Source organism: Silurus meridionalis, chromosome 28 (genome assembly GCF_014805685.1).
Source record: "Silurus meridionalis isolate SWU-2019-XX chromosome 28, ASM1480568v1, whole genome shotgun sequence".
In the NCBI taxonomy this organism is placed as follows: domain Eukaryota; kingdom Metazoa; phylum Chordata; class Actinopteri; order Siluriformes; family Siluridae; genus Silurus; species Silurus meridionalis.
In genome coordinates, this window is record NC_060911.1 from 12,476,273 (window position 1) to 12,499,067 (window position 22,795).

Genomic DNA, 22,795 nt, shown 5'->3' on the forward strand with positions numbered 1-22,795 from the left:
AACCTTCATGGAAACTTCAGACTCCACCCTAGAACGTGTGTGTATCATTTTAATTGAACACATTGATACTCTGGTTAATGGACTACATGCCAGCTCATGTTAATAACAGCCATTTACCCTCTGGGGCAATGAAGGCCTGTGAACGTAATTGTATTCGTGTCTACTTGTTTCACACATGTAGCTCTTTCTTGGTTCTTGTGTATTATAACAATTTCGACCAATTTCCAGATCACTAGTTTGCGCACGCCAATTCGGATGACTGGCGAATGAGACATTTCCTTTATAAAAAAAAAAAAATCTAATAATATTTATCTAATAAAAGGCATGACTGTGTAATTAGAAATGCCATTTGGGCACTTGTCACTGCGAGCAGGCAGAAATTCCTTTGTGTTCAGTATTTTGTCGTTGCACAATCTCGAGTTATTGTTACTGGCAGGGTTTTGATATAAAAGCATACTTTATGACTCTATGGTATAAATTCCGACCCCATCGGCGCTTACGTTATATTGCCTCGCCATTTAGGTTTCGTCTGATAAGCTAATAAGCTCAAAGTATGAAATTTCAGAGCTTGAGATTTAGCGTTAAATATCAAAAACATGTTAGGGTTTGAATTTTCCAGAAAATGGGCAGAATCGTTAGATAAACATGACTTAAAAAATAATTTTGATTTTTAATTTGGATGATTCTTACCCCTGTTTCTCCTCTATTTATTTTAGCAGGGGGGAGGGTCAAACGTTTGAGTTTCATTTGAGTGTAGACTCGAATGAACCATTCTAGAACAGCTTGCTTCACTTCATCATCAGGGAAACACCAAGACCAGGAATGTCACTACGGCCATCTTTGAAAGGTTTACACCATTGAAATGTCTTACTGCGGCTAAGCATCTCAGCCGTACTGTGCTTGAACTCGTAGATATCTTTTGCACTTTTGCTCCTTGTTCTTCTTATTCTTGGTCTATGATGAAATCGCATATGTGGTAACACACATGGTCAGAATAGCACCAGTTACACCATTGGTCTTGAAACCTTTTGATGCCACCTCATATGTATTTCAGACCTTTCTGTCATTATTACATTGAGTCCATCATGACATCGGGACAAAAATTTGTTGTTTGAAAAACAAGATCGGTGGAGTGTAGTCAGGCTGGTTCAAAGATGGCAGGAAAAACAACATATCTGTAAAATCTAATACCCATGTGTTGCAAGAGTGGTGTGAGAAGAGGGAGTCTTTGAACATCGAATAAGTTGAACCTTGAAGTGGGTGGACTGCAGCAAAAAAAAGACCACACCAGGCTTCAGTTCGGTTATTTCCGAAAAAAAGAAGAAGAAAGCAAAGACACCTGGTTTCATGAATTTAAGTCTCTCCCTGTTTGAGGTTTTATTTTTCATATGTACATGTGTGAGACAGTTTGTACAATGGAATTCTTAAGGCTGCAGGCAAAATACAGCAAATATTAAAAATTAAAGTGTTTAGCAGTAAAAAAAAAAAAAAAAGGAGATTAAAGTAATAGGAATAAAAAAATTATAAGTGTGTGCAGAGTGTATGTTAAATAAATTATATGAATATTAACATATAACCTTTTTTATCTTTTCAATAAAAAAATGGAAGATGGAGAATAACGATTAGATGTAACCAGGGGTTCAGACTGCTTCCGGGGGCTGTAATGATGTGGTAAATGTTTTCTTGGCACACAGTGCTCTTCTTAATACCAATTGTTGCATTGATTAAATGTCACAGACTGCTTGAGCATTATTGCTGGCTACGGCCTTCCCTTTATTTGGCGCTGCTTTCCTGAAAAGCTCGTCCTTTCCATCTTTTTGTGGCTACGTCCTGTAGGAGTTTAGAGTCATCTATCCAATTGAGCCATGGATCTTACAGTTGGTTTATAGCCAGGTAGTTGAGGAGTTTCCAATTTTGTTGCACAGCATCGTTTGTAAGCGTATAAATATAATTAACTGGAATCTGGTGATGATCTGAATTAAAAAAAAAAAAATGAATTGTAAGTAAAGCAATAAAAAAAAATCTCTGGCACTAACTATACTATCTGCTCTACTATACATTACCATTACTATAAGCATTTAATATGGCAAATTTTATTTTACAAAGGGAGTCTGTGTATATCTTGATCTGTATTGAAGTGTCTGGATATTCTAATCTGTACTGTGGGAGTATGTGAATATTTGACCGTTTTTAGGGAGTCTGTGGATGTTTTTATCTGTACTGAGGGAGTCTTTTGAGGTTTGAATCTGTGCTGAGGGAGTCTGTGAATATTTGACTGTTTTTAGGGAGTCTGTGGCTGTTTTAATCTGTCCTGAGGGAGTCTGGTGGTTTTAATCTGTACTCTGGGAGTCTTTGGTAGTTTGAATCTGCTCTGAGGGAGTCTGTGGATGTTTTTATCTGTACTGAAGATGTGTCTGTGGATGTTTTAATCTTTACTGAGGGAGTCTGTGGAGGTTTGAATCTGCTTAAGGGGGTGTCTTGGTGGTTTAAATCTGTACTGAAAAGGTGTCTGTGGTGGTTTCATTCTGTACTAAAGGAGTCTGAGGAGGTTTTAATCTGCTCTGTGGGAGTTGTGGCGGTTTATATCTCCACTGAGAGAGTCTGTGGTGGCTTTAATCTGTTCAATGAAGTGTGTTGAGGTTTTAATCTCTACTGAGGGAGTCTGTAACAATTTGACACTGTGATTAGAGAGTCTGTGGATATTCCAATTGTAAACATCCACAGACGATACCTGACCATGTGGTATGGCAGCTGCAAAACTCATTATTGGAAATAAACTCCCAACCTTGCAGGTCATCAAAAAAAAATCAAAGCCAATCTCAGTCATCCAGCACACAACCTGTTCAGCAAACTGCCATCAGGCAACTTACCCTCAGACTATCAGAATTATCAACGAACTGTAATGCAGTCTCACTGCAAACCACAACTGCTAACTGACACTGTTACATTTCATACATATTCGCATACATATCTGTTTAACATACTGGGACTCCACAATTCTTAATTCTCAGAACTCTAAATACTGTTGCACTCCGTACTATTGCACCTTACTTACACACTACATATCTTTTGTAGTTTTTGCACACCAAACATATACATTCTCCTTGATATCCTTCCATGTTCTTTCTTCCAACTTTCTTATGCCTAATTATTATTAGTTTTCTCTCCTTTTTCTTCTTTTGTTTTTTTTTCCTGTTAATTATTTAATATTTAATATTGAACTGTAGTTAAGTTAACTCAGTTAATTTAAGAATTTCACTGTACAAACTGTCACTAACATCTGTACATATGACAAATAAAACTTAAAACTACTGAGGGAGTCTGTGGAGGTTTTAATCTGTATTGAACGAGACTTCTGATGGGTTTTTTTTTTTTTCTTTTTTTGTAACAATGTGTTATTTTATTGCTTGAATTAAGAAATTGCATTTTGTGGCCTTCGCATACAGATGTCCTTTTATAGTGTACTTGCTCTGGAAACCTTCTCCTTTTTGCAACGAGTCCATTCTTTTTCTCTCTTTAAAAGATTCAATCTAAAAAGTATGTTTTCCATTTCATTTAAATATATATATATATATATATATATATATATATATATATATATATATATATATATATATATAACTAAGGGTCTGGACTAAGTTTCTTCTAGCAAAATTTAACTTGGTCCAGTATTTGCTTGAAAGTTTTGAATGTCGACCTTATATTCATATTTAAAACCATCTTTGACTGTTCTTACCTCTAGGGATACACTGCGAGCTTCTGCCTTGTGAAGCAAGTAATCCATGTGAGAACGGAGCTAAGTGTGTGGAAGAAGCCGACTTGGAGCGCTTCCCTTTGGGATTTCACTGTCACTGCCTCCGAGGCTTCACCGGCCCTCGCTGCGAGCTCAACGTTGACGAGTGCGACTCTAACCCTTGCGTCCACGGCTTCTGCTATGACGGTACACACAATCTCATGGTCCCCAGTCACCCCAGTAATATAATATATATATACAGTGCCCTCCACAATTATTGGCACCCCTGTTTAAGATGTGGTCGTGGACTTCTAAAAATTCTCCTTTTTTTAAAAACAACATAGAACCCAAATGCAAAAAAAGAGAAAAATCCATCCTTTCATTTAAGTACATAACTTTGGTGGTAAAAAAAAAATCATACATTTAGAAAAAAAAAAAACTTGAAATCATGTGTCCCACAATTATTGGCACCCCAATTCCTCTGAAAAATTTAATTTTTTTTTTTTTTTTTTTATATATTTTTCTGTAGTTGCTAAGGTTGGTCAGGGTATCTAGGGCCTTTTAATTAGTAATTCATGATTTCCTGTTTCCCTGGGGTATAAATATGACGTGACACAGAGGCCTAATTCTCTTACCCATTTGTCAACATGGCAAAGACAAGAGAACACACCATTCAAGTAAGGCAGATGTGTGTCGACCTTCATAAGTCAGGCAATGGCTACAAGAAAATAGCCACTCGCCTTAACTTGCGGTATCTACAGTCAGAGGAATCATTAAGAAGTTTAAAACAACTGGAACAGTGACAAACAAGGCTGGAAGAGGTCCCAAGTTTATCTTGCCACAACGCACAGTGAGGAGGATGGTAAGAGAAGTAAAAAAATTTCCCAAGCTCACCGTCACAGAATTGCATCAAAGAGTGGCATCTTGGGGTCACAGAGTCTCCAAAACAACCATCAGACGCTCTCTACATGCCAACAAGCTGTTTGGGAGGCATGCAAGGAAAAAGCCTTTTCTCACTAACACTCACAAACGTAAACGCCTGGAGTTTGCTAAGCGGTACTGGGACTTCAACTGGGATCGTGTGCTTTGGTCAGATGAGACTAAGATTGAGCTTTTTGGCAACAAACACTCTAAGTGGGTCTGGCGTAAAACAAAAGATGAGTATGCCGAAAAGCACCTCATGCCCACCGTGAAGTATGGTGGAGGATCTGTGATGCTGTGGGCCTGTTTCTCTTCCAAAGGCCCTGGGAACCTTGTTAGGGTGCATGGCATTATGAACGCTTTGAAGTACCAGGATATTTTAAATAAAAACCTGATGGCCTCTGCCAGAAAGCTGAAGATGGGTCGTCATTGGGTCTTTCAGCAGGATAATGATCCAAAACATGTGGCAAAATCTACACAAAAGTGGTTCAGCAGTCACAAACTCAAGGTCCTCCATGGCCATCTCAGTCCCCAGACCTCAACCCAATCGAAAACCTGTGGGGCGAGCTAAAGAGAAGAGTGCATAAGAGAGGACCCAGGACACTGGATGATCTAGAAAGATTGTGCAAAGAAGAATGGTCAAAATCCTCTCTCTGTGTTCTCCAATCTTGTGAAATGTTATAGGAGGAGATTAAGTGCTGTCTTGTTGGCAAAAGGAGGTTGTACAAAGTATTAACATCAGGGGTGCCAATAATTGTGGCACACATGATTTCAAGTTTTTTTTTTTTCTAAATGTGTGATTTTTTACCACCAAAGTAATGTACTTAAATAAAGGTTGGATTTTCTCTTTTTGCATTTGGGTTCTATGTTGTTTAAAAAAAAGGAGACTTTTTGAAGTCCACGACCACATCTTAAACAGGGGTGCCAATAATTGTATATATATACAGGGAGTGCAGAATTATTAGGCAAGTTGTATTTTTGAGGATTAATTTTATTTGAGGATTTAATTTGAACAACAACCATGTTCTCAATGAACACAAAAACTCATTAATATCAAAGCTGAATATTTTTGGAAGTAGTTTTAGTTTTAGCTATTTTAGGGGATATCTGTGTGTGCAGGTGACTATTACTGTGCATAATTATTAGGCAACAACAAAAACAAATTCATACCCATTTCAATTATTTATTTTTACCAGTGAAACCAATATAACATCTCAACATTCACAAATATACATTTCTGACATTCAAAACCAAACAAAAACAAATCAGTGACCAATATAGCCACCTTTCTTTGCAAGGACACTCAAAAGCCTGCCATCCATGGATTCTGTCAGTGTTTTGATCTGTTCACCATCAACATTGCGTGCAGCAGCAACCACAGCCTCCCAGACACTGTTCAGAGAGGTGTACTGTTTTCCCTCCTTGTAAATCGCACATTTGATATTGAACTGTAGTTAAGTTAACTCAGTTAATTTAAGAATTTCACTGTACAAACTGTCACTAACATCTGTACATATGACAAATAAAACTTAAAACTACTGAGGGAGTCTGTGGAGGTTTTAATCTGTATTGAACGAGACTTCTGATGGGTTTTTTTTTCTTTTTTGTAACAATGTGTTATTTTATTGCTTGAATTAAGAAATTGCATTTTGTGGCCTTCGCATACAGATGTCCTTTTATAGTGTACTTGCTCTGGAAACCTTCTCCTTTTGCAACGAGTCCATTCTTTTCTCTCTTTAAAAGATTCAATATAAAAGTATGTTTTCCATTTCATTTAAATATATATATATATATATATATATATATATATATATATATATATATATATATATATATATATATATAACTAAGGGCCTGGACTAAGTTTCTTCTAGCAAAATTTAACTTGGTCCAGTATTTGCTTGAAAGTTTTGAATGTCGACCTTATATTCATATTTAAAACCATCTTTGACTGTTCTTACCTCTAGGGATACACTGCGAGCTTCTGCCTTGTGAAGCAAGTAATCCATGTGAGAACGGAGCTAAGTGTGTGGAAGAAGCCGACTTGGGCGCTTCCTTTGGGATTTCACTGTCACTGCCTCCGAGGCTTCACCGGCCCTCGCTGCGAGCTCAACGTTGACGAGTGCGACTCTAACCCTGCGTCCACGGCTTCTGCTATGACGGTACACACAATCTCATGGTCCCCAGTCACCCCAGTAATATAATATATATATACAGTGCCCTCCACAATTATTGGCACCCTGTTTAAGATGTGGTCGTGGACTTCTAAAATTCTCCTTTTTTAAAACAACATAGAACCCAAATGCAAAAAAGAAAAATCCAACCTTTCATTTAAGTACATAACTTTGGTGGTAAAAAATCATACATTTAGAAAAAAAAAACTTGAAATCATGTGTCCCACAATTATTGGCACCCCAATTCCTCTGAAAAATTTAATTTTTTTTTTTTTTTTTATATATATTTTTCTGTAGTTGCTAAGGTTGGTCAGGGTATCTAGGGACTTTTAATTAGTAATTCATGATTTCCTGTTTCCTGGGGTATAAATATGACGTGACACAGAGGCCTAATTCTCTTACCCATTTGTCAACATGGCAAAGACAAGAGAACACACCATTCAAGTAAGGCAGATGTGTGTCGACCTTCATAAGTCAGGCAATGGCTACAAGAAAATAGCCACTCGCCTTAACTTGCCGGCATCTACAGTCAGAGGAATCATTAAGAAGTTTAAAACAACTGGAACAGTGACAAACAAGGCTGGAAGAGGTCCCAAGTTTATCTTGCCACAACGCACAGTGAGGAGGATGGTAAGAGAAGTAAAAAAATTTCCCAAGCTCACCGTCACAGAATTGCATCAAAGAGTGGCATCTTGGGGTCACAGAGTCTCCAAAACAACCATCAGACGCTCTCTACATGCCAACAAGCTGTTTGGGAGGCATGCAAGGAAAAAGCCTTTTCTCACTAACACTCACAAACGTAAACGTCTGGAGTTTGCTAAGCGGTACTGGGACTTCAACTGGGATCGTGTGCTTTGGTCAGATGAGACTAAGATTGAGCTTTTTGGCAACAAACACTCTAAGTGGGTCTGGCGTAAAACAAAAGATGAGTATGCCGAAAAGCACCTCATGCCCACCGTGAAGTATGGTGGAGGATCTGTGATGCTGTGGGCCTGTTTCTCTTCCAAAGGCCCTGGGAACCTTGTTAGGGTGCATGGCATTATGAACGCTTTGAAGTACCAGGATATTTTAAATAAAAACCTGATGGCCTCTGCCAGAAAGCTGAAGATGGGTCGTCATTGGGTCTTTCAGCAGGATAATGATCCAAAACATGTGGCAAAATCTACACAAAAGTGGTTCAGCAGTCACAAACTCAAGGTCCTCCCATGGCCATCTCAGTCCCCAGACCTCAACCCAATCGAAAACCTGTGGGGCGAGCTAAAGAGAAGAGTGCATAAGAGAGGACCCAGGACACTGGATGATCTAGAAAGATTGTGCAAAGAAGAATGGTCAAAATCCTCTCTGTGTTCTCCAATCTTGTGAAATGTTATAGGAGGAGATTAAGTGCTGTCTTGTTGGCAAAAGGAGGTTGTACAAAGTATTAACATCAGGGTGCCAATAATTGTGGCACACATGATTTCAAGTTTTTTTTTTCTAAATGTGTGATTTTTTACCACCAAAGTAATGTACTTAAATAAAGGTTGGATTTTTCTCTTTTTTTGCATTTGGGTTCTATGTTGTTTAAAAAAAAAAAGGAGACTTTTTTGAAGTCCACGACCACATCTTAAACAGGGGTGCCAATAATTGTATATATATATATATATATATATATATATATATATATATATATATATATATATACATACACACACACACAGTACAGACCAAAAGTTTGGACACACATTCTCATTGAAAGAGTTCTCTTTATTTTCATGACTATGAAAATTGTAGATTCACACTGAAGGCATCAAAACTATGAATTAACACATGTGGAATTATATACATAACAAAAAAGTGTAAAACAACTGAAAATGTCATATTGTAGGTTCTTCAAAGTAGCCACCTTTTGCTTAGATTACTGCTTTGCACACTCTTGGCATTCTCTTGATGCCTACTTTGAAGAACCTACAATATGACATATTTTCAGTTCACTTTTTTGTTATGTATATAATTTTGTTATGTATATTGTTATGTACTGTGTGTGTGTATATATATATATATATATATATATATATATATATATATATATATAGTGAGGAAAATAAGTATTTGAACACCCTGCTATTTTCTCCCACTTAGAAATCATGGAGGGGTCTGAAATTGTCATCGTAGGTGCATGTCCACTGTGAGAGACATAATCTAAAAAAAAAAAAATCCAGAAATCACAATGTATGATTTTTTTAACTATTTATTTGTATGATACAGCTGCAAATAAGTATTTGAACACCTGAGAAAGTCAATGTTAATATTTGGTACAGTAGCCTTTGTTTGCAATTACAGAGGTCAAACGTTTCCTGTAGTTTTTCACCAGGTTTGCACACACTGCAGGAGGGATTTTGGCCCACTCCTCCACACAGATCTTCTCTAGATCAGTCAGGTTTCTGGCCTGTCGCTGAGAAACACAAAGTTTGAGCTCCCTCCAAAGATTCTCTATTGGGTTTAGGTCTGGAGACTGGCTAGGCCACGCCAGAACCTTGATATGCTTCTTACAGAGCCACTCCTTGGTTATCCTGGCTGTGTGCTTCAGGTCATTGTCATGTTGGAAGACCCAGCCTCGACCCATCTTCAATGCTCTAACTGAGGGGAGGAGGTTGTTCCCCAAACTCTCGCAATACATGGCCCTGTTCATCCTCTCCTTAATACAGTGCAGTCGCCCTGTCCCATGTGCAGAAAAACACCCCCGAAGCATGATGCTACCACCGCCATGCTTCACAGTAGGGATGGTGTTCTTGGGATGGTACTCATCATTCTTCTTCCTCCAAACACATTTAGTGGAATTATGACCCAAAAGTTCTATTTTGGTCTCATCTGACCACATGACTTTCTCCCATGACTCCTCTGGATCATCCAAATGGTCATTGGCAAACTTAAGACGTGCCTGGACATGTGCTGGTTTAAGCAGGGGAACCTTCCGTGCCATGCATGATTTCAAACCATGACGTCTTAGTGTATTACCAACAGTAACCTTGGAAACGGTGGTCCCAGCTCTTTTCAGGTCATTGACCAGCTCCTCCTGTGTAGTTCTGGGCTGATTTCTCACCTTCCTTAGGATCATTGAGACCCCACGAGGTGAGATCTTGCATGGAGCCCCAGTCCGAGGGAGATTGACAGTCATGTTTAGCTTCTTCCATTTTCTAATGATTGCTCCAACAGTGGACCTTTTTTTACCAAACTGATTGGCATTTTCCCTGTAGCCCTTTCCAGCCTTGTGGAGGTGTACAATTTTGTCTCTAGTGTCTTTGGACAGCTCTTTGGTCTTGGCCATGTTAGTAGTTGGGTTCTTATTGATTGTATGGGGTGGACAGGTGTCTTTATGCAGCTGAGGACCTCAAATGGGTGCATCTAATTTAGGATAATAAATGTAGTGGAGGTGGACATTTTAAAGGCAGACTAACAGGTCTTTGAGGGTCAGAATTCTAGCTGATAGACAGGTGTTCAAATACTTATTTGCAGCTATATCATACAAATAAATAGTTTAAAAATCATATATTGTGATTTCTGGATTTTTTTTTTTAGATTATGTCTCTCACAGTGGACATGCACCTACGATGACAATTTCAGACCCCTCCATGATTTCTAAGTGGGAGAAAATAGCAGGGTGTTCAAATACTTATTTTCCTCACTGTGTATATATATATATATATATATATATATATATATATATATATATATATATATATATATATATATACACATACATCTGTCTTTACATGACAGCATGTTTAGGAGAGATGCAGTGGAGTTTTTAACCAGGTTGTTTAAAAAGAACGCAAGACTGGTTTAATTTGGAGGTTGGACTGCATCAAGGATCGGCTCTGAGCCCTTTCTTGTTTGCAGTGGTAATTGACAGGTTGACTGATGAGGTCAAACAGGAGTCTCCATGGACTGCAATGTTTTGTGGATGATATTGTATTTTGTGGTGAGAGTAGGAAACAGGTTCAGAAGAGCCTGAAGAGGTGGAGGTACGTGCTGGAGAGAAGGGGAATGAAAGTCAGTAGGAGTAAGACGGATGGAGTAATGGAGAGTGTTTTAAAGAAGTGAAGAAAAGAGTGGAGTGGCTGGAGAAGAGTGATGGCAGGAGTGATTTGTGATAGAAGAGTATCTGCGAGTGTGAAAGGGAAAGTTTATAGACCTGTGGCGAGACTTGCGATGTTGTATGGTTTAGAGACAGTGGCATTGAGTAAAAGACAGGAGGTGGAGCTGGAAAACTGCATGTTATGTTAACAGATTTGTGGAAAGCTTTTGCTTCGTAGCTGGCACTCTGCATTATGCCTGGGCGAAGGCTTTGAACCATTTGGCTGCTGTTATAAAAGTGTAAAACATGCCAAAATGTTGTTTGTAGTTTGGAGACACAAACCTGATTGTTATTTCCACCATATGGCACATTACATAATTTTCTGCGCAAATTAACAGTAAAATTGGATAACTTTCATCACGTCATGTTGCTGGTATTCCATACCGTTCTATAATTGGACTAAATTTTTATACCTGATTATCTAGATAGTACTAATTGGATTTCTATAATGGCATCTTTGTCATTTAAAAAATAGGTATATGGTCATGCACCTATTCTAATATGTTGCAGTTTCTATGGTAACAGCGTATTTACAGGGCGGAACATTTAAAAAATGTCTACTTTTGTAAAAGTAAAAAAAAAAAAATTCTGTATATTTGATGAAGCTTTTTTTTTTTTTTTTTAAATGAAAAGAGTCTCGGGTATCAGTGCTCTCTAACAGTTGGTACGTACACTTCTCTGCCAAAATCTTCAAGATAGACGACTTTGCCATTCCTGATATCTCACTAAATTGACAAAATGCAAGAAACTATGGAAAACCTGGGTGATTGAACAACTCTATGCTATAGTATAAGTGATAACAGGAACATACTTGTCCTGTGGATGTTCCAGAACATTCACTGTAAATATAAATGGTTAAAAATCGCAACATGTCCGGAGCAGATGGGGAATGATTTAGTTGGGAATCTGCAGCGTGATTGCTTGGGGATGAGTGAATATGGCAAACCTGATGACCATCTACACTGGTTATATTAACAAGCAGTTTGTGTCACTCAGTGTTTGTGCAATAGGCTGAACCTTTAAATGTGAGCCAAAGAAAGCCAAGAGGACTAGAACAGCTAAAATGTGTCCGGTTTTATTTTGTATTTTCCCCCTCCATTAGATTTCCGTGGCTGTGGTATGAGTGTAGAAAATGAATGAGCTTATGAACAGGTTCATCCAGGTTTAGTTCATCCTGGTCATATGTTCAAATATTAAAAATTATCAGAACAAATGACTAAGAATAATTTTGGAAGTCATAAGAAGGCATTTATTATATTTTTATTTATATTCATATATTCATATATATATATATATATATATATATATATATATATATATATATATATATATATATATATACAGGAGTGCAGAATTATTAGGCAAATGAGTATTTTGACCACATCATCCTCGTTATGCATGTTGTCTTACTCCAAGCTGTATAGGCTGGAAAGCCTACTACCAATTAAGCATATTAGGTGATGTGCATCTCTGTAATGAGAAGGGTGTGGTCTAATGACATCAACACCCTATATCAGGTGTGCATAATTATTAGGCAACTTCCTTTCCTTTGGCAAAATGGGTCAAAAGAAGGACTTGACAGGCTCAGAAAAGTAAAAAATAGTGAGATATATTGCAGAGGATGCAGCAGTCTTAAAATAGCCAAGCTTCTGAAGCGTGATCATCGAACAATCAAGCGTTTCATTCAAAATAGTCGACAGGGTCGCAAGAAGCGTGTGGAAAAACCAAGGCGCAAAATAACTGCCCGTGAACTGAGAAAAGTCAAGCGTGCAGCTGCCAAGATGCCACTTGCCACCAGTTTGGCCATATTTCAGAGCTGCAACATCACTGAGTGCCCAAAAGCACAAGGTGTGCAATACTCAGAGACATGGCCAAGGTAAGAAAGGCAGAAAGTCGACCACCACTGAACAAGACACACAAGCTGAAACGTCAAGACTGGGCCAAGAAATATCTCAAGACTGATTTTCTAAGGTTTTATGGACTGATGAAATGAGAGTGAGTCTTGATGGGCCAGATGGATGGGCCGTGGCTGGATTGGTAAAGGGCAGAGAGCTCCAGTCCGACTCAGGCGCCAGCAAGGTGGAGGTGGAGTACTGGTTTGGGCTGGTATCATCAAAGATGAGCTTGTGGGGCCTTTTCGGGTTGAGGATGGAGTCAAGCTGAACTCCCAGTCCTACTGCCAGTTTCTGGAAGACACCTTCTTCAAGCAGTGGTACAGGAAGAAGTCTGCATCCTTCAAGAAAAACATGATTTTCATGCAGGACAATGCTCCATCACACACGTCCAAGTACTCCACAGCGTGGCTGGCAAGAAAGGGTATAAAAGAAGAAAATCTAATGATATGGCCTCCTTGTTCACCTGATCTGAACCCCATTGAGAACCTGTGGTCCATCATCAAATGTGCGATTTACAAGGAGGAAAACAGTACACCTCTCTGAACAGTGTCTGGGAGGCTGTGGTTGCTGCTGCACGCAATGTTGATGGTGAACAGATCAAAACACTGACAGAATCCATGGATGGCAGGCTTTTGAGTGTCCTTGCAAAGAAAGGTGGCTATATTGGTCACTGATTTGTTTTGTTTGGTTTTGAATGTCAGAAATGTATATTTGTGAATGTTGAGATGTTATATTGGTTTCACTGGTAAAATAAATAATTGAAATGGGTATGAATTTGTTTTTTGTTAAGTTGCCTAATAATTATGCACAGTAATAGTCACCTGCACACACAGATATCCCCCTAAAATAGCTAAAACTAAAAACTACTTCCAAAAATATTCAGCTTTGATATTAATGAGTTTTTTGTGTTCATTGAGAACATGGTTGTTGTTCAAATTAATCCTCAAATAAAATTAATCCTCAAAATACAACTTGCCTAATAATTCTGCACTCCTGTATATATATATATATATATATATATATATATATATATATATATATATATATATATATATACACACAGTACAGACCAAAAGTTTATATATATTATATATACAGTACAGACCAAAAGTTTGGACACACCTGCTCATTCAAAGATTTTTTTTTTCTTTATTTCCATGATTATGAAAATTGTAGATTCACACTGAAGGCATCAAAACTATGAATTAACACACGTGGAATTATATACATAACAAAAAAGTGAACTGAAAATATGTCATATTGTAGGTTCTTCAAAGTAGGCATAAAGAGAATGCCAAGAGTGTGCAAAGCAGTAATCAAAGCAAAAGGTGGCTACTTTGAAGAACCTACTATATGACATTTTTTCAGTTGTTTCACACTTTTCTGTTATGTATATAATTCCACATGTGTTAATTCATAGTTTTGATGCCTTCAGTGTGAATCTACAATTTTCATAGTCATGAAAATAAAGAAAACTCTTTGAATGAGAAGGTGTGTCCAAACTTTTGGTCTGTAATGTGTGTGTATATATATATATATATATATATATATATATATATATATATATATATATATATATATATATATATATATATATATATATATATATATATATATATATAAATTTTTTTGCATGATTTTTTTCCTCATGATCTAAATGTAAAAATCTCTTTTCTTCTGACATCAAAACTGACTGTATAAGACTATAGAAAGGACATTACCCATAATCACACACTTCGTTGCTCATGGTGGTTCTCAATCTCGGGTGTTTTGTATTGTTTTTAAGATTTATAATCACACTCTTGATATCACCCGAAAGAAGATGGGTTCCCCTCAAGGTTTTTACCTCATAACATCTAAGGGAGTTTTTCCTTGCCAAGTCACCATGGCTGCTCATCAGAGGTATAAATACATTGCTCACATTCATTCTTAAATCCTGTAATGCTGCTTTGAGACAATGTCCGTTGTGAAAAGCGCTATAGAAATAAACTTGATCTCAACATAAAACATGTTTTCTCACAATGTCAAAACAGTTCATTATAAAAACAGGCCTTATTTCCATTACCATTTCAATAACCATAAAACAATAAAAGCAAACCTCATGATGAGCTAGTATCTTAACAATAAGCCTACTTTTTCTTTATTTCTCTACTTTTGTCAGGTTCTTCTGTGGGACACCCCCCTCTATTGCTCTTAATGCAGAGATAAAGCGTATATTTCCTGTGGGAAATTAGTAATTTTGATGGAGATTTCAGAGGCCGGTGCATACTCCATGATATACCCTAGAAGCATATACATGGATGGATGGATGAATGGATGGAAAGAAATTTGTCACAGCAACGAAATGCAGTTTGGCATCTACCAGAAGTGCAAATAGACAAGTGCAGATAAACATGTAGTATATTAACAGCATGTAATATATATGTAAACAAATGTACAGTGAATAAATATAAAGGCTATGGCAGTGAAAAATGTGTAGACACTGTTGTAAAGCACAATAACAAGTCCTATATATATATATATATATATATATATATATATATATATATATATATATATATATATATATATACTCTGTACATGGATGTGAATTATTAGGCAGGATGTGCAGTAAGGTGTGTGTGTATATATAGATACACATTAATAAAATAGTAGTGCAGATATATGTAAGGCACAATGAAGAGAATAAAAAAATACAGTGTAATATGAATGTATAATTGTACAGGTTATATACAATGTTTTATACAGTGATGTAATGGTGTAGACTGTGGGAGGTGGAAGCTCAGTGGTTAAGGCAAATCAAATAAAATTTTATTCGTCACATACACATACATACAGAGTATGACATGCAGTGAAATGCTTTATACGACTGACCGGCATGAGGGAATAGGGTGGGGGAATAAATAAAACAAAGGAAAAAGAAGGCAGATAAATAAAACCAATAAACTATGTAAAATATAAAATATATAAAGATCAAGATATATATATTAATTATATACACAGTATATATATATATATATATATATATATATATATATATATATATATATATATATATATATATATATATATATATATATATGTTTATGTTTCTGTATCTCCTTCTTGATGGAAGGAAGTTAAACAGTTTGTGACTGGGATGTGAGGAGTCCTTGATGATGATGTGAGCTCTGCGCAGACATCTGCTCTGGTGAAGGTTCTCAATGGTGGGTAGTTGGGTGCCAGTGATGGGTTGGGCCGTTTTGACCACCCTTTGCAGGGCTTTACGTTCACACAGAGTGGAGCCTCCGTACCATACAGTGATTGATTTGGTCAGGATGCTCTCGATGATGCAGCGGTAGAAACTTGTTAAAATCCCTGGGAACAGATGGGCTTTCTTAAGACTCCTCAAGAAGTACAGGCATTGTTGTACCTGCCTAACCAGAGCTGAATTGTTCTAGTGACAGGACAGATCTTTAGCGATGTGAACTCCAAAGAACTTAAAGCTGGAGACATGCTCTACCTCAGTTCTATTGATGTAGATTGGGAAATGTCTCCTGCTGTTAGATTTCTTAAAGTCCACGATAAGCTCTTTAGTCTTCGTGGCTTAAGGGTCGGGTTGTTGATGGCCCTGTAGGCCAATTTGTCATTGTTGCTGATCTGGCAGACCACGGTGGTGTTATCTGCTTACTTGGTGAAGATGTTGGAGTTATGCAGAGAAGCATTGCCATGGGGTGAACAGAGATTAGAGTAGTGGACTCAGAACACAGCCCTGCGGGATGCCAGGGTTTAAAATGAAGGATGAGGATACCTCTTTGCCCAACCTAACAGATTATGGTCTGTTGTTGAGAAAATCCGGAATCCAAATACAAGTGGAGGTGCAGATAGCTGGGTCAGTGAGCTTAGTGTATTGAATGCAGAGCTAAAATCAATGAACAGCATTCTAATATAAGTGTTGTTTTTATCCAGGTGGGTAAAGTCTGAATAAAGAGCTGTGGAAAATGCATAATCTGTCGACCTGTTTAGTATCACAGGTACAGGTCAGTGTACCACTTACACTGGTGTGGGTCCAGTGTAGATGGTAGGCCCATAGTGAAGTGATTTAGAACCAGTTTCTCAAAGCACTTCATAACAATAGGGGTGAGTGCAACTGGGCGAAAGTCATTCAGGCATTCGGCAGATAAGGGGCTTAGGCACTGGTATGATGGTTGTAGTCCTCAGGCATGTAGGAACCGTGGCTTGGGCCAGTGAAAATGTCTGTAAAAACCTGTGCCAGTTGTCTAGCTCATGCTCTTAGAACACATCTTGGTATGCCGTCCCGACCAGCTGCCAGCTGAAACAACGTTCGTTGTTGAGAGTGAAAGTGAACTGTGGGCAGTAGAAGAGTCAGCGGTTGAGGTAAAATGCCCTATGCCTTGATCAAAACGAGCAAAAATGTGATTGAGTTCGTCCAGTAAGAACGCACTGCTGGTTAGTTGAGCTTGTGGTGTCGGTTTGTAGTCTGTGATGGTCTGGATGCCTTTCCACATGCGTCTGGAGTCAGAGATGTGGAAGTGCTCTTCTTTGTGGAATTTGAATGTGAGCTTGGCCCTTCTAATACCCATTTTCAAGTTGGAACTGGCTCTATTGTAGTCCTCTGCAGTTCCAGATTTAAAAGAAGCATCTCTTGCAGCAGGAGACGGACCTCAGAGTTCATCCACGGCTTCTTTTTAGGAAAGCATTTCACGTGTTTGCCAGTATTGACATTGTCAATGCACATGTTCCAAAACGGAAGATGTGTAAATGTCCAGGTCTGTGTGAGAGCCAAGTGTGTCTTGTGAGTCAAACATGATCCAGTCAGTATCCTAAAACTGTTGCCGTACAGAAGAAATGGCTCCCTCTGGCCATATCTTTACTGTCCTCACAGCTGGTTTCAGTCATTTAATCAGTGGTGTGTATTTGGGTAGCATGAACAAAGAGAGGTGATCAGACTGACCCAAGTGGGGGAGGGGAATGGCTGTGTATGCCCCAGGTATGTTTGTGTATACCTGATCCAGTGTGTTGTCCCCTCTGGTAGAACAGGAGATATTGTGATTACAATTTTGTAGTGCAGATCTCAGGTTGGAGTGGTTGAAATCTTGAGCAACGATGACGGCTCCTTCGGGATGTGCAAATGATTGTTTGCTGATAGTTGCGTGCAGTTCCTCCATAGCTAGTTTAGTGTTAGCTTCCGGCAAAGCAACTACTTTCATCCGTGCACCATGATTTGTTAACATAAATGCACAGACCTCCACCCCTGTGCTTACCTGAGTCCTCCGCCATCCTGTCCGATCAGAAAACACTGCGACCCTCGAGCTTAATGGCGCTGCTGGGAATGTTGTCGTTGAGCCATGTTTCCTTAAAAATTATGACATTACATTTCTTAAGCCGTTTGTGTGATGTTACCCAGAGCCAGCAGTTCATCCATTTTGTTCACAAGAGACTGTGCATTAGCAAGGAAGATGCTTGGAAAAGATGGTTGATGCGGGTTTAGCCTAGCCCTAATGCCGCCTCGCTTCCCCCTCCTTTGTTTACGGTCTCGGCACTGGCGCTGTGGTCTCGCTGCCGGCCGAACTGGATCAGCGGTCTACGGTGTTTTATTTTTCCTGTGATTTTCTCTCAAAAGAATGTTATGCTGAGAAAACAGCTAATGTTGATCACGGCAAAATTGTGGCAATAACGAAAAACTAACTTGTTATTGCGAAAAAATTTACGTGTTTATAAGAAAACGAAAGAAACAAATATTATAATGCATGGTCTTTTAGGACTTCTGTAGAGTCATCATCAAGATAAGAAATAATTTGCTTCTAATCTGTATGACTAATCTGTATGGCACTATGTGTTTGTAGAACTCTTTATTGATTGGAGATTGTAGTGCGAGTAGGCCGTGGCCTCGGTCAAGTCAACTCATCTCATCCAGGCGCCATGAACAATGTCTTATGATTCACTGCACTCTATTCTGCAGTGGAATTTACACTGAAGGCCCACGGTTTTTTATAAATTTACATCTTGCAACATTGGGTCAGCCAGATGATGGTGCAAAAAACATTCAAAAGTAGATAATCAGAGAAAATCCATGTAAATCCAATACCCAACAATATAATGTGCGAGTTTCCAGATTTTATACCGAAGCTTAAGAAGATTCCTGCCTTTTCTCATCGAGTGCTGCCGAGCTTGCTTTAACGATGCATTTGTCTCCATACATAACCTAGCTGGTGAGTGTCTTCTCGAATGAGAATTACATATTTATGATCGTTCTGTTTTCTCACAAACAAACAGCATCTTACTGGAAAAAATACAATCAGAATGAGTTTTTAAAAGAAAATAAATGTTTGGTTCTGTAATCCCAGAGTTTGTCCCATTTTCTGTAGTAACAGTCTTATCTTTCCTGCCTCTGCCCTACATTTGACCAGAGGCATGGAGTCTTGATCAAGTCGTCTAATCATTAGGTATCTTTTTGTCTTATCTTTAAAGAGAAGGACATGACCATGTTTAGCAGGCAGACACAAGAAGTGTAGTCCCTAACCCTGTGTTTATCTTTCTTGCTGTGTGTTATTTATGGAGAAAAGTTCTTACTTTGTTAGATATGTCACTGCCAATGTGTCTAGATTTGGGATTTTAAGATTCAGGGATTCGTAACGATGTGATTTATAAATGTAAAAAAGTTACGATACAAGTTTTTAACTATTTCTATTAAAATCTACAGTTTTTGACGTATTTGTGTCGGTAGAAGAAGTTGATGCGCTTTTATTATGTATTTTATGTCTTTCAAGTGCGTTCTCTCAGCATTGCTGCTGCTACGTGAATATGACCCATCACAACACCAGAGATGGAAAGTAATGAAAGTACAAATACTTTGTTGCTGTACTCAAGTAGATTTATCTGGTATCAGTACTTATACTTAGTAATATTTATTTTTCACTTTCAAATTTTTTCACTATCACTAATTAAATTTTTTTTACACAAATATCTATACTTTCTACTTACATTTTCAAACCAGACTTGTTACTTCGGATTGAATCTATTTGGTGACATAATCAATATTTTTTCTTCTCATCGCGCATCGTTTTCAGCTCATCAAACAATTTCCTGTCATTGCACGGCTTTTTCAATCCACTGGTGTATAATTTCCTGTCTCTCACACACCACAGGTGTAGACTACTTTACAAAGAGAACAATGAGCAAGACAGAAGGCAACATTCCTGATCATCTTTTCTCCGCTGGTGTTCTATATGGTGGTTGTTCAGCCTGAATACATCCATTAGATAACAATTTGACATTATTTTTTTATTAATATATTAATACAATGTAAGGTCCAGTTACCAGCATGCCACTAAAACAATAGTAGTAATGGCTACTTTTTACTTAAGTACACATCAGAGACCAAAATTCTTTACTTTAACTTGAGTAATAAAGTGTAGTCAGTACTTCAACTTTAAAACCAACCTTTTTTTTTTTTTTTTTTTAACCAGAGTATTTTAAAACATAGAATAGAGATTAAATTGGCAGAGGTAGAGCTGCATTTTCCTGGATACAGAACAGCAAAGGGTTTATTTAATCTTTTTTTCTGCACTAAAAAAGCCTGTGTGAAAGGGGTCATGCATAGAAGTAAGAAGTAACTTTAAAAAATGTATGATTTGCTGTCTGTCTGGAACAAGAAACAGAAGTGTGTACCGTATTGAATTGCATAACATCATACTTTTTTAAATTTTTTTTAAACCAGGGAAAAGTGGCCACTGCTCAGGTTATTGCTTTTAGGAGTCGTACTTGGTTTACAACAATGGCAGGACCAAGTAGAACAATTGATCTTAGTAAAACACTGTTATTCTCACAACCACATAATGTAAACGGAAACATGATTCATCAGACCATCTTTCATTGATGCATCAGTTCTGCTGCCCTTTTATGTACTTTGGTGTTGTCCAGGGGTCAACATGGGAATTCAGTCTGCAGCTATGCAACATCTACTAAACAATCTGTGATGGTGTTCTGACATGTTTCTGCCAGAGCCAGCAATTTGTGCTACAGCAGCACTTTTAACATACTTCGGAAAGCAATGGAAGGGTGGGCTTGACCCTTTAACAGTTCACCAGCTACCATTTCTTGACCAATTTTGGTAGGTACTAACCACTACGTATTGGAAAAACCCCACGATCTTGTCATTTAGGATATGCTCTGACCCACTTTGGGCAAAGTCACTTAGACCTTCGCCTGTTGTTTCTGCTTCCAACAAATTAACTTCCGAGAACTGACCGTTGAAAAAAAGTCCAGTGTATAAGATGATGCTAATACATGTGAAGAGCTGTAGTAGGTTTGGGTGCTATAAAGTGACTACTAGTATTGGGTTGATATGCATTTTTTATGGCATGGATTCTAGGGGTGAAATGGTACACATAATTTACGGTTCTGTACATCACGGACATGGTTAAGTCACAGTTCAGTTTAATTTCGGAACAGTTAGGGGAAAGAAATGCAAAACGTGAAATTGCTTGGTTTTTTTTATTTTATTATTTATTTTATTAAAGTTCTTTATTATTAGCATTTGTGAACATCAGCACCATTTTCATGCATAGACAGGTTGTCTAGGGTGCAACCAGCTGGGGGCAAGGCACCAGTATGTGGGGGCCGGGCACCAGTATGTGGGGGCCAGGCACCAGTATGTGGGGGCCAGGCACCAGTATGTGGGGGCCAGGCACCAGTATGTGTTTACATACTTCAATTCAAGCAATTTTGCAATGATTTTTAAATGTGTTTTACCTTTTTATGCAAGATTGCAAATGATTTGTATGGTGTTAAAGTGGAGCATTGTGGTGGGAGGGTGGAGCCATGGAGGGTGGTAACGATAGGAATCTCGTCTATAGTGCCAACATTTTTAGAAATGAACAACAGTTTGAAGATGACTCGAACGGCACCGGTTTTTCGCACATGCCCAATACAAAATCGTGTTTCCCGAAAACAATACCATTTGATATGTCAATGATTTTAACAATGTACTGCACGTAAAACAAGGATTGCATTTGTTTACACGTGCATTAAAGGGCAATAGAATAGAATAGTTTTTATTTGTCACATATACATTACATTATATTGTCACATATACATTACAGCACAGTGAAATTCGTTCTTCGCATATCCCAGCTTGCTCAGAAGCTAGGTTCAGAGCGCAGGGTCGGCCATGATACGGCGCCCCTGGAGCACAGAGGGTTAAGGGCCTTGCTCAAGGGCCCAAGAGTGGCAGGTTGGCTATGAACGCCCTCTACCGAAAACTAATACATGTACTTTTACTCCCTTATTGGATACCTTTGCCTTCAACATCTAAATTTAAATCATGCATTTATGTTGTTTTCTTTTCAATTTGGCACTTTTTGCAACACTGCCAATGTTAATCGAGTTGAGGCTGAACATTAAACTTTCTGTTCCCTCCTCACTACACAGGCATGAGTAATCAAACACAGAGAACATTGTAACAGTAAATATTAATAGAGCACAAACCACCTAAAGATAAACACAAAACCAATAAACAAGCATTTATAGGCAACTGCAGTTTGCCGTAAGATTTAAGAACATGCACTGAAAAAGTGAATGAGGAAAGAAATCGCCGACATCGGCCAACGATTAATTTGATAAATGTTGTCGCCATGTTGTTGTGGCCATTGGTGGAAATACCAGCAAATTAACCTCTTGAAAACCATGCATGTCTGGGAATATGAAGAATACACCCAAATGATGCAAGAGATATTCCCAAAGACAAACACTGCTCAGCAGTTAAAAAAAATCCACAATGCTGCTGCTGCAAAAAAAACAACAAAAAAGAGTGAGTGACAGTTTTACAGGCAAAATACCTTCATGATTAGAGAGATTAAAGGTCTGACTAGTTAAATAAAATGGTGAATGTTATCGAGGTAAACATGCTGATTCATCCTGACGCCTTACCTCTGGATGGAGTTCTCTCCAATTTGTG

At 38.1% G+C, this 22,795-nt stretch overlaps 1 protein-coding gene across 9 annotated transcripts in view; it reads left to right on the forward strand.

Moving 5' to 3' along the window:
• eys (eyes shut homolog) overlaps positions 1-22,795 on the forward strand; it is a 400,588-nt gene that overhangs the window by 133,339 nt on the left and 244,454 nt on the right. For all 9 annotated transcript variants that reach the window (XR_006924828.1, XM_046842744.1, XM_046842742.1 and 6 more), the window contains one exon: positions 3,743-3,940. Coding sequence is in view for 8 of the 9 variants with exons in the window: in XM_046842744.1 (XP_046698700.1) it covers positions 3,743-3,940 (198 nt within the window). In the remaining variant the exon portion in view is untranslated. The remainder of the gene's footprint in view (positions 1-3,742; positions 3,941-22,795) is intronic.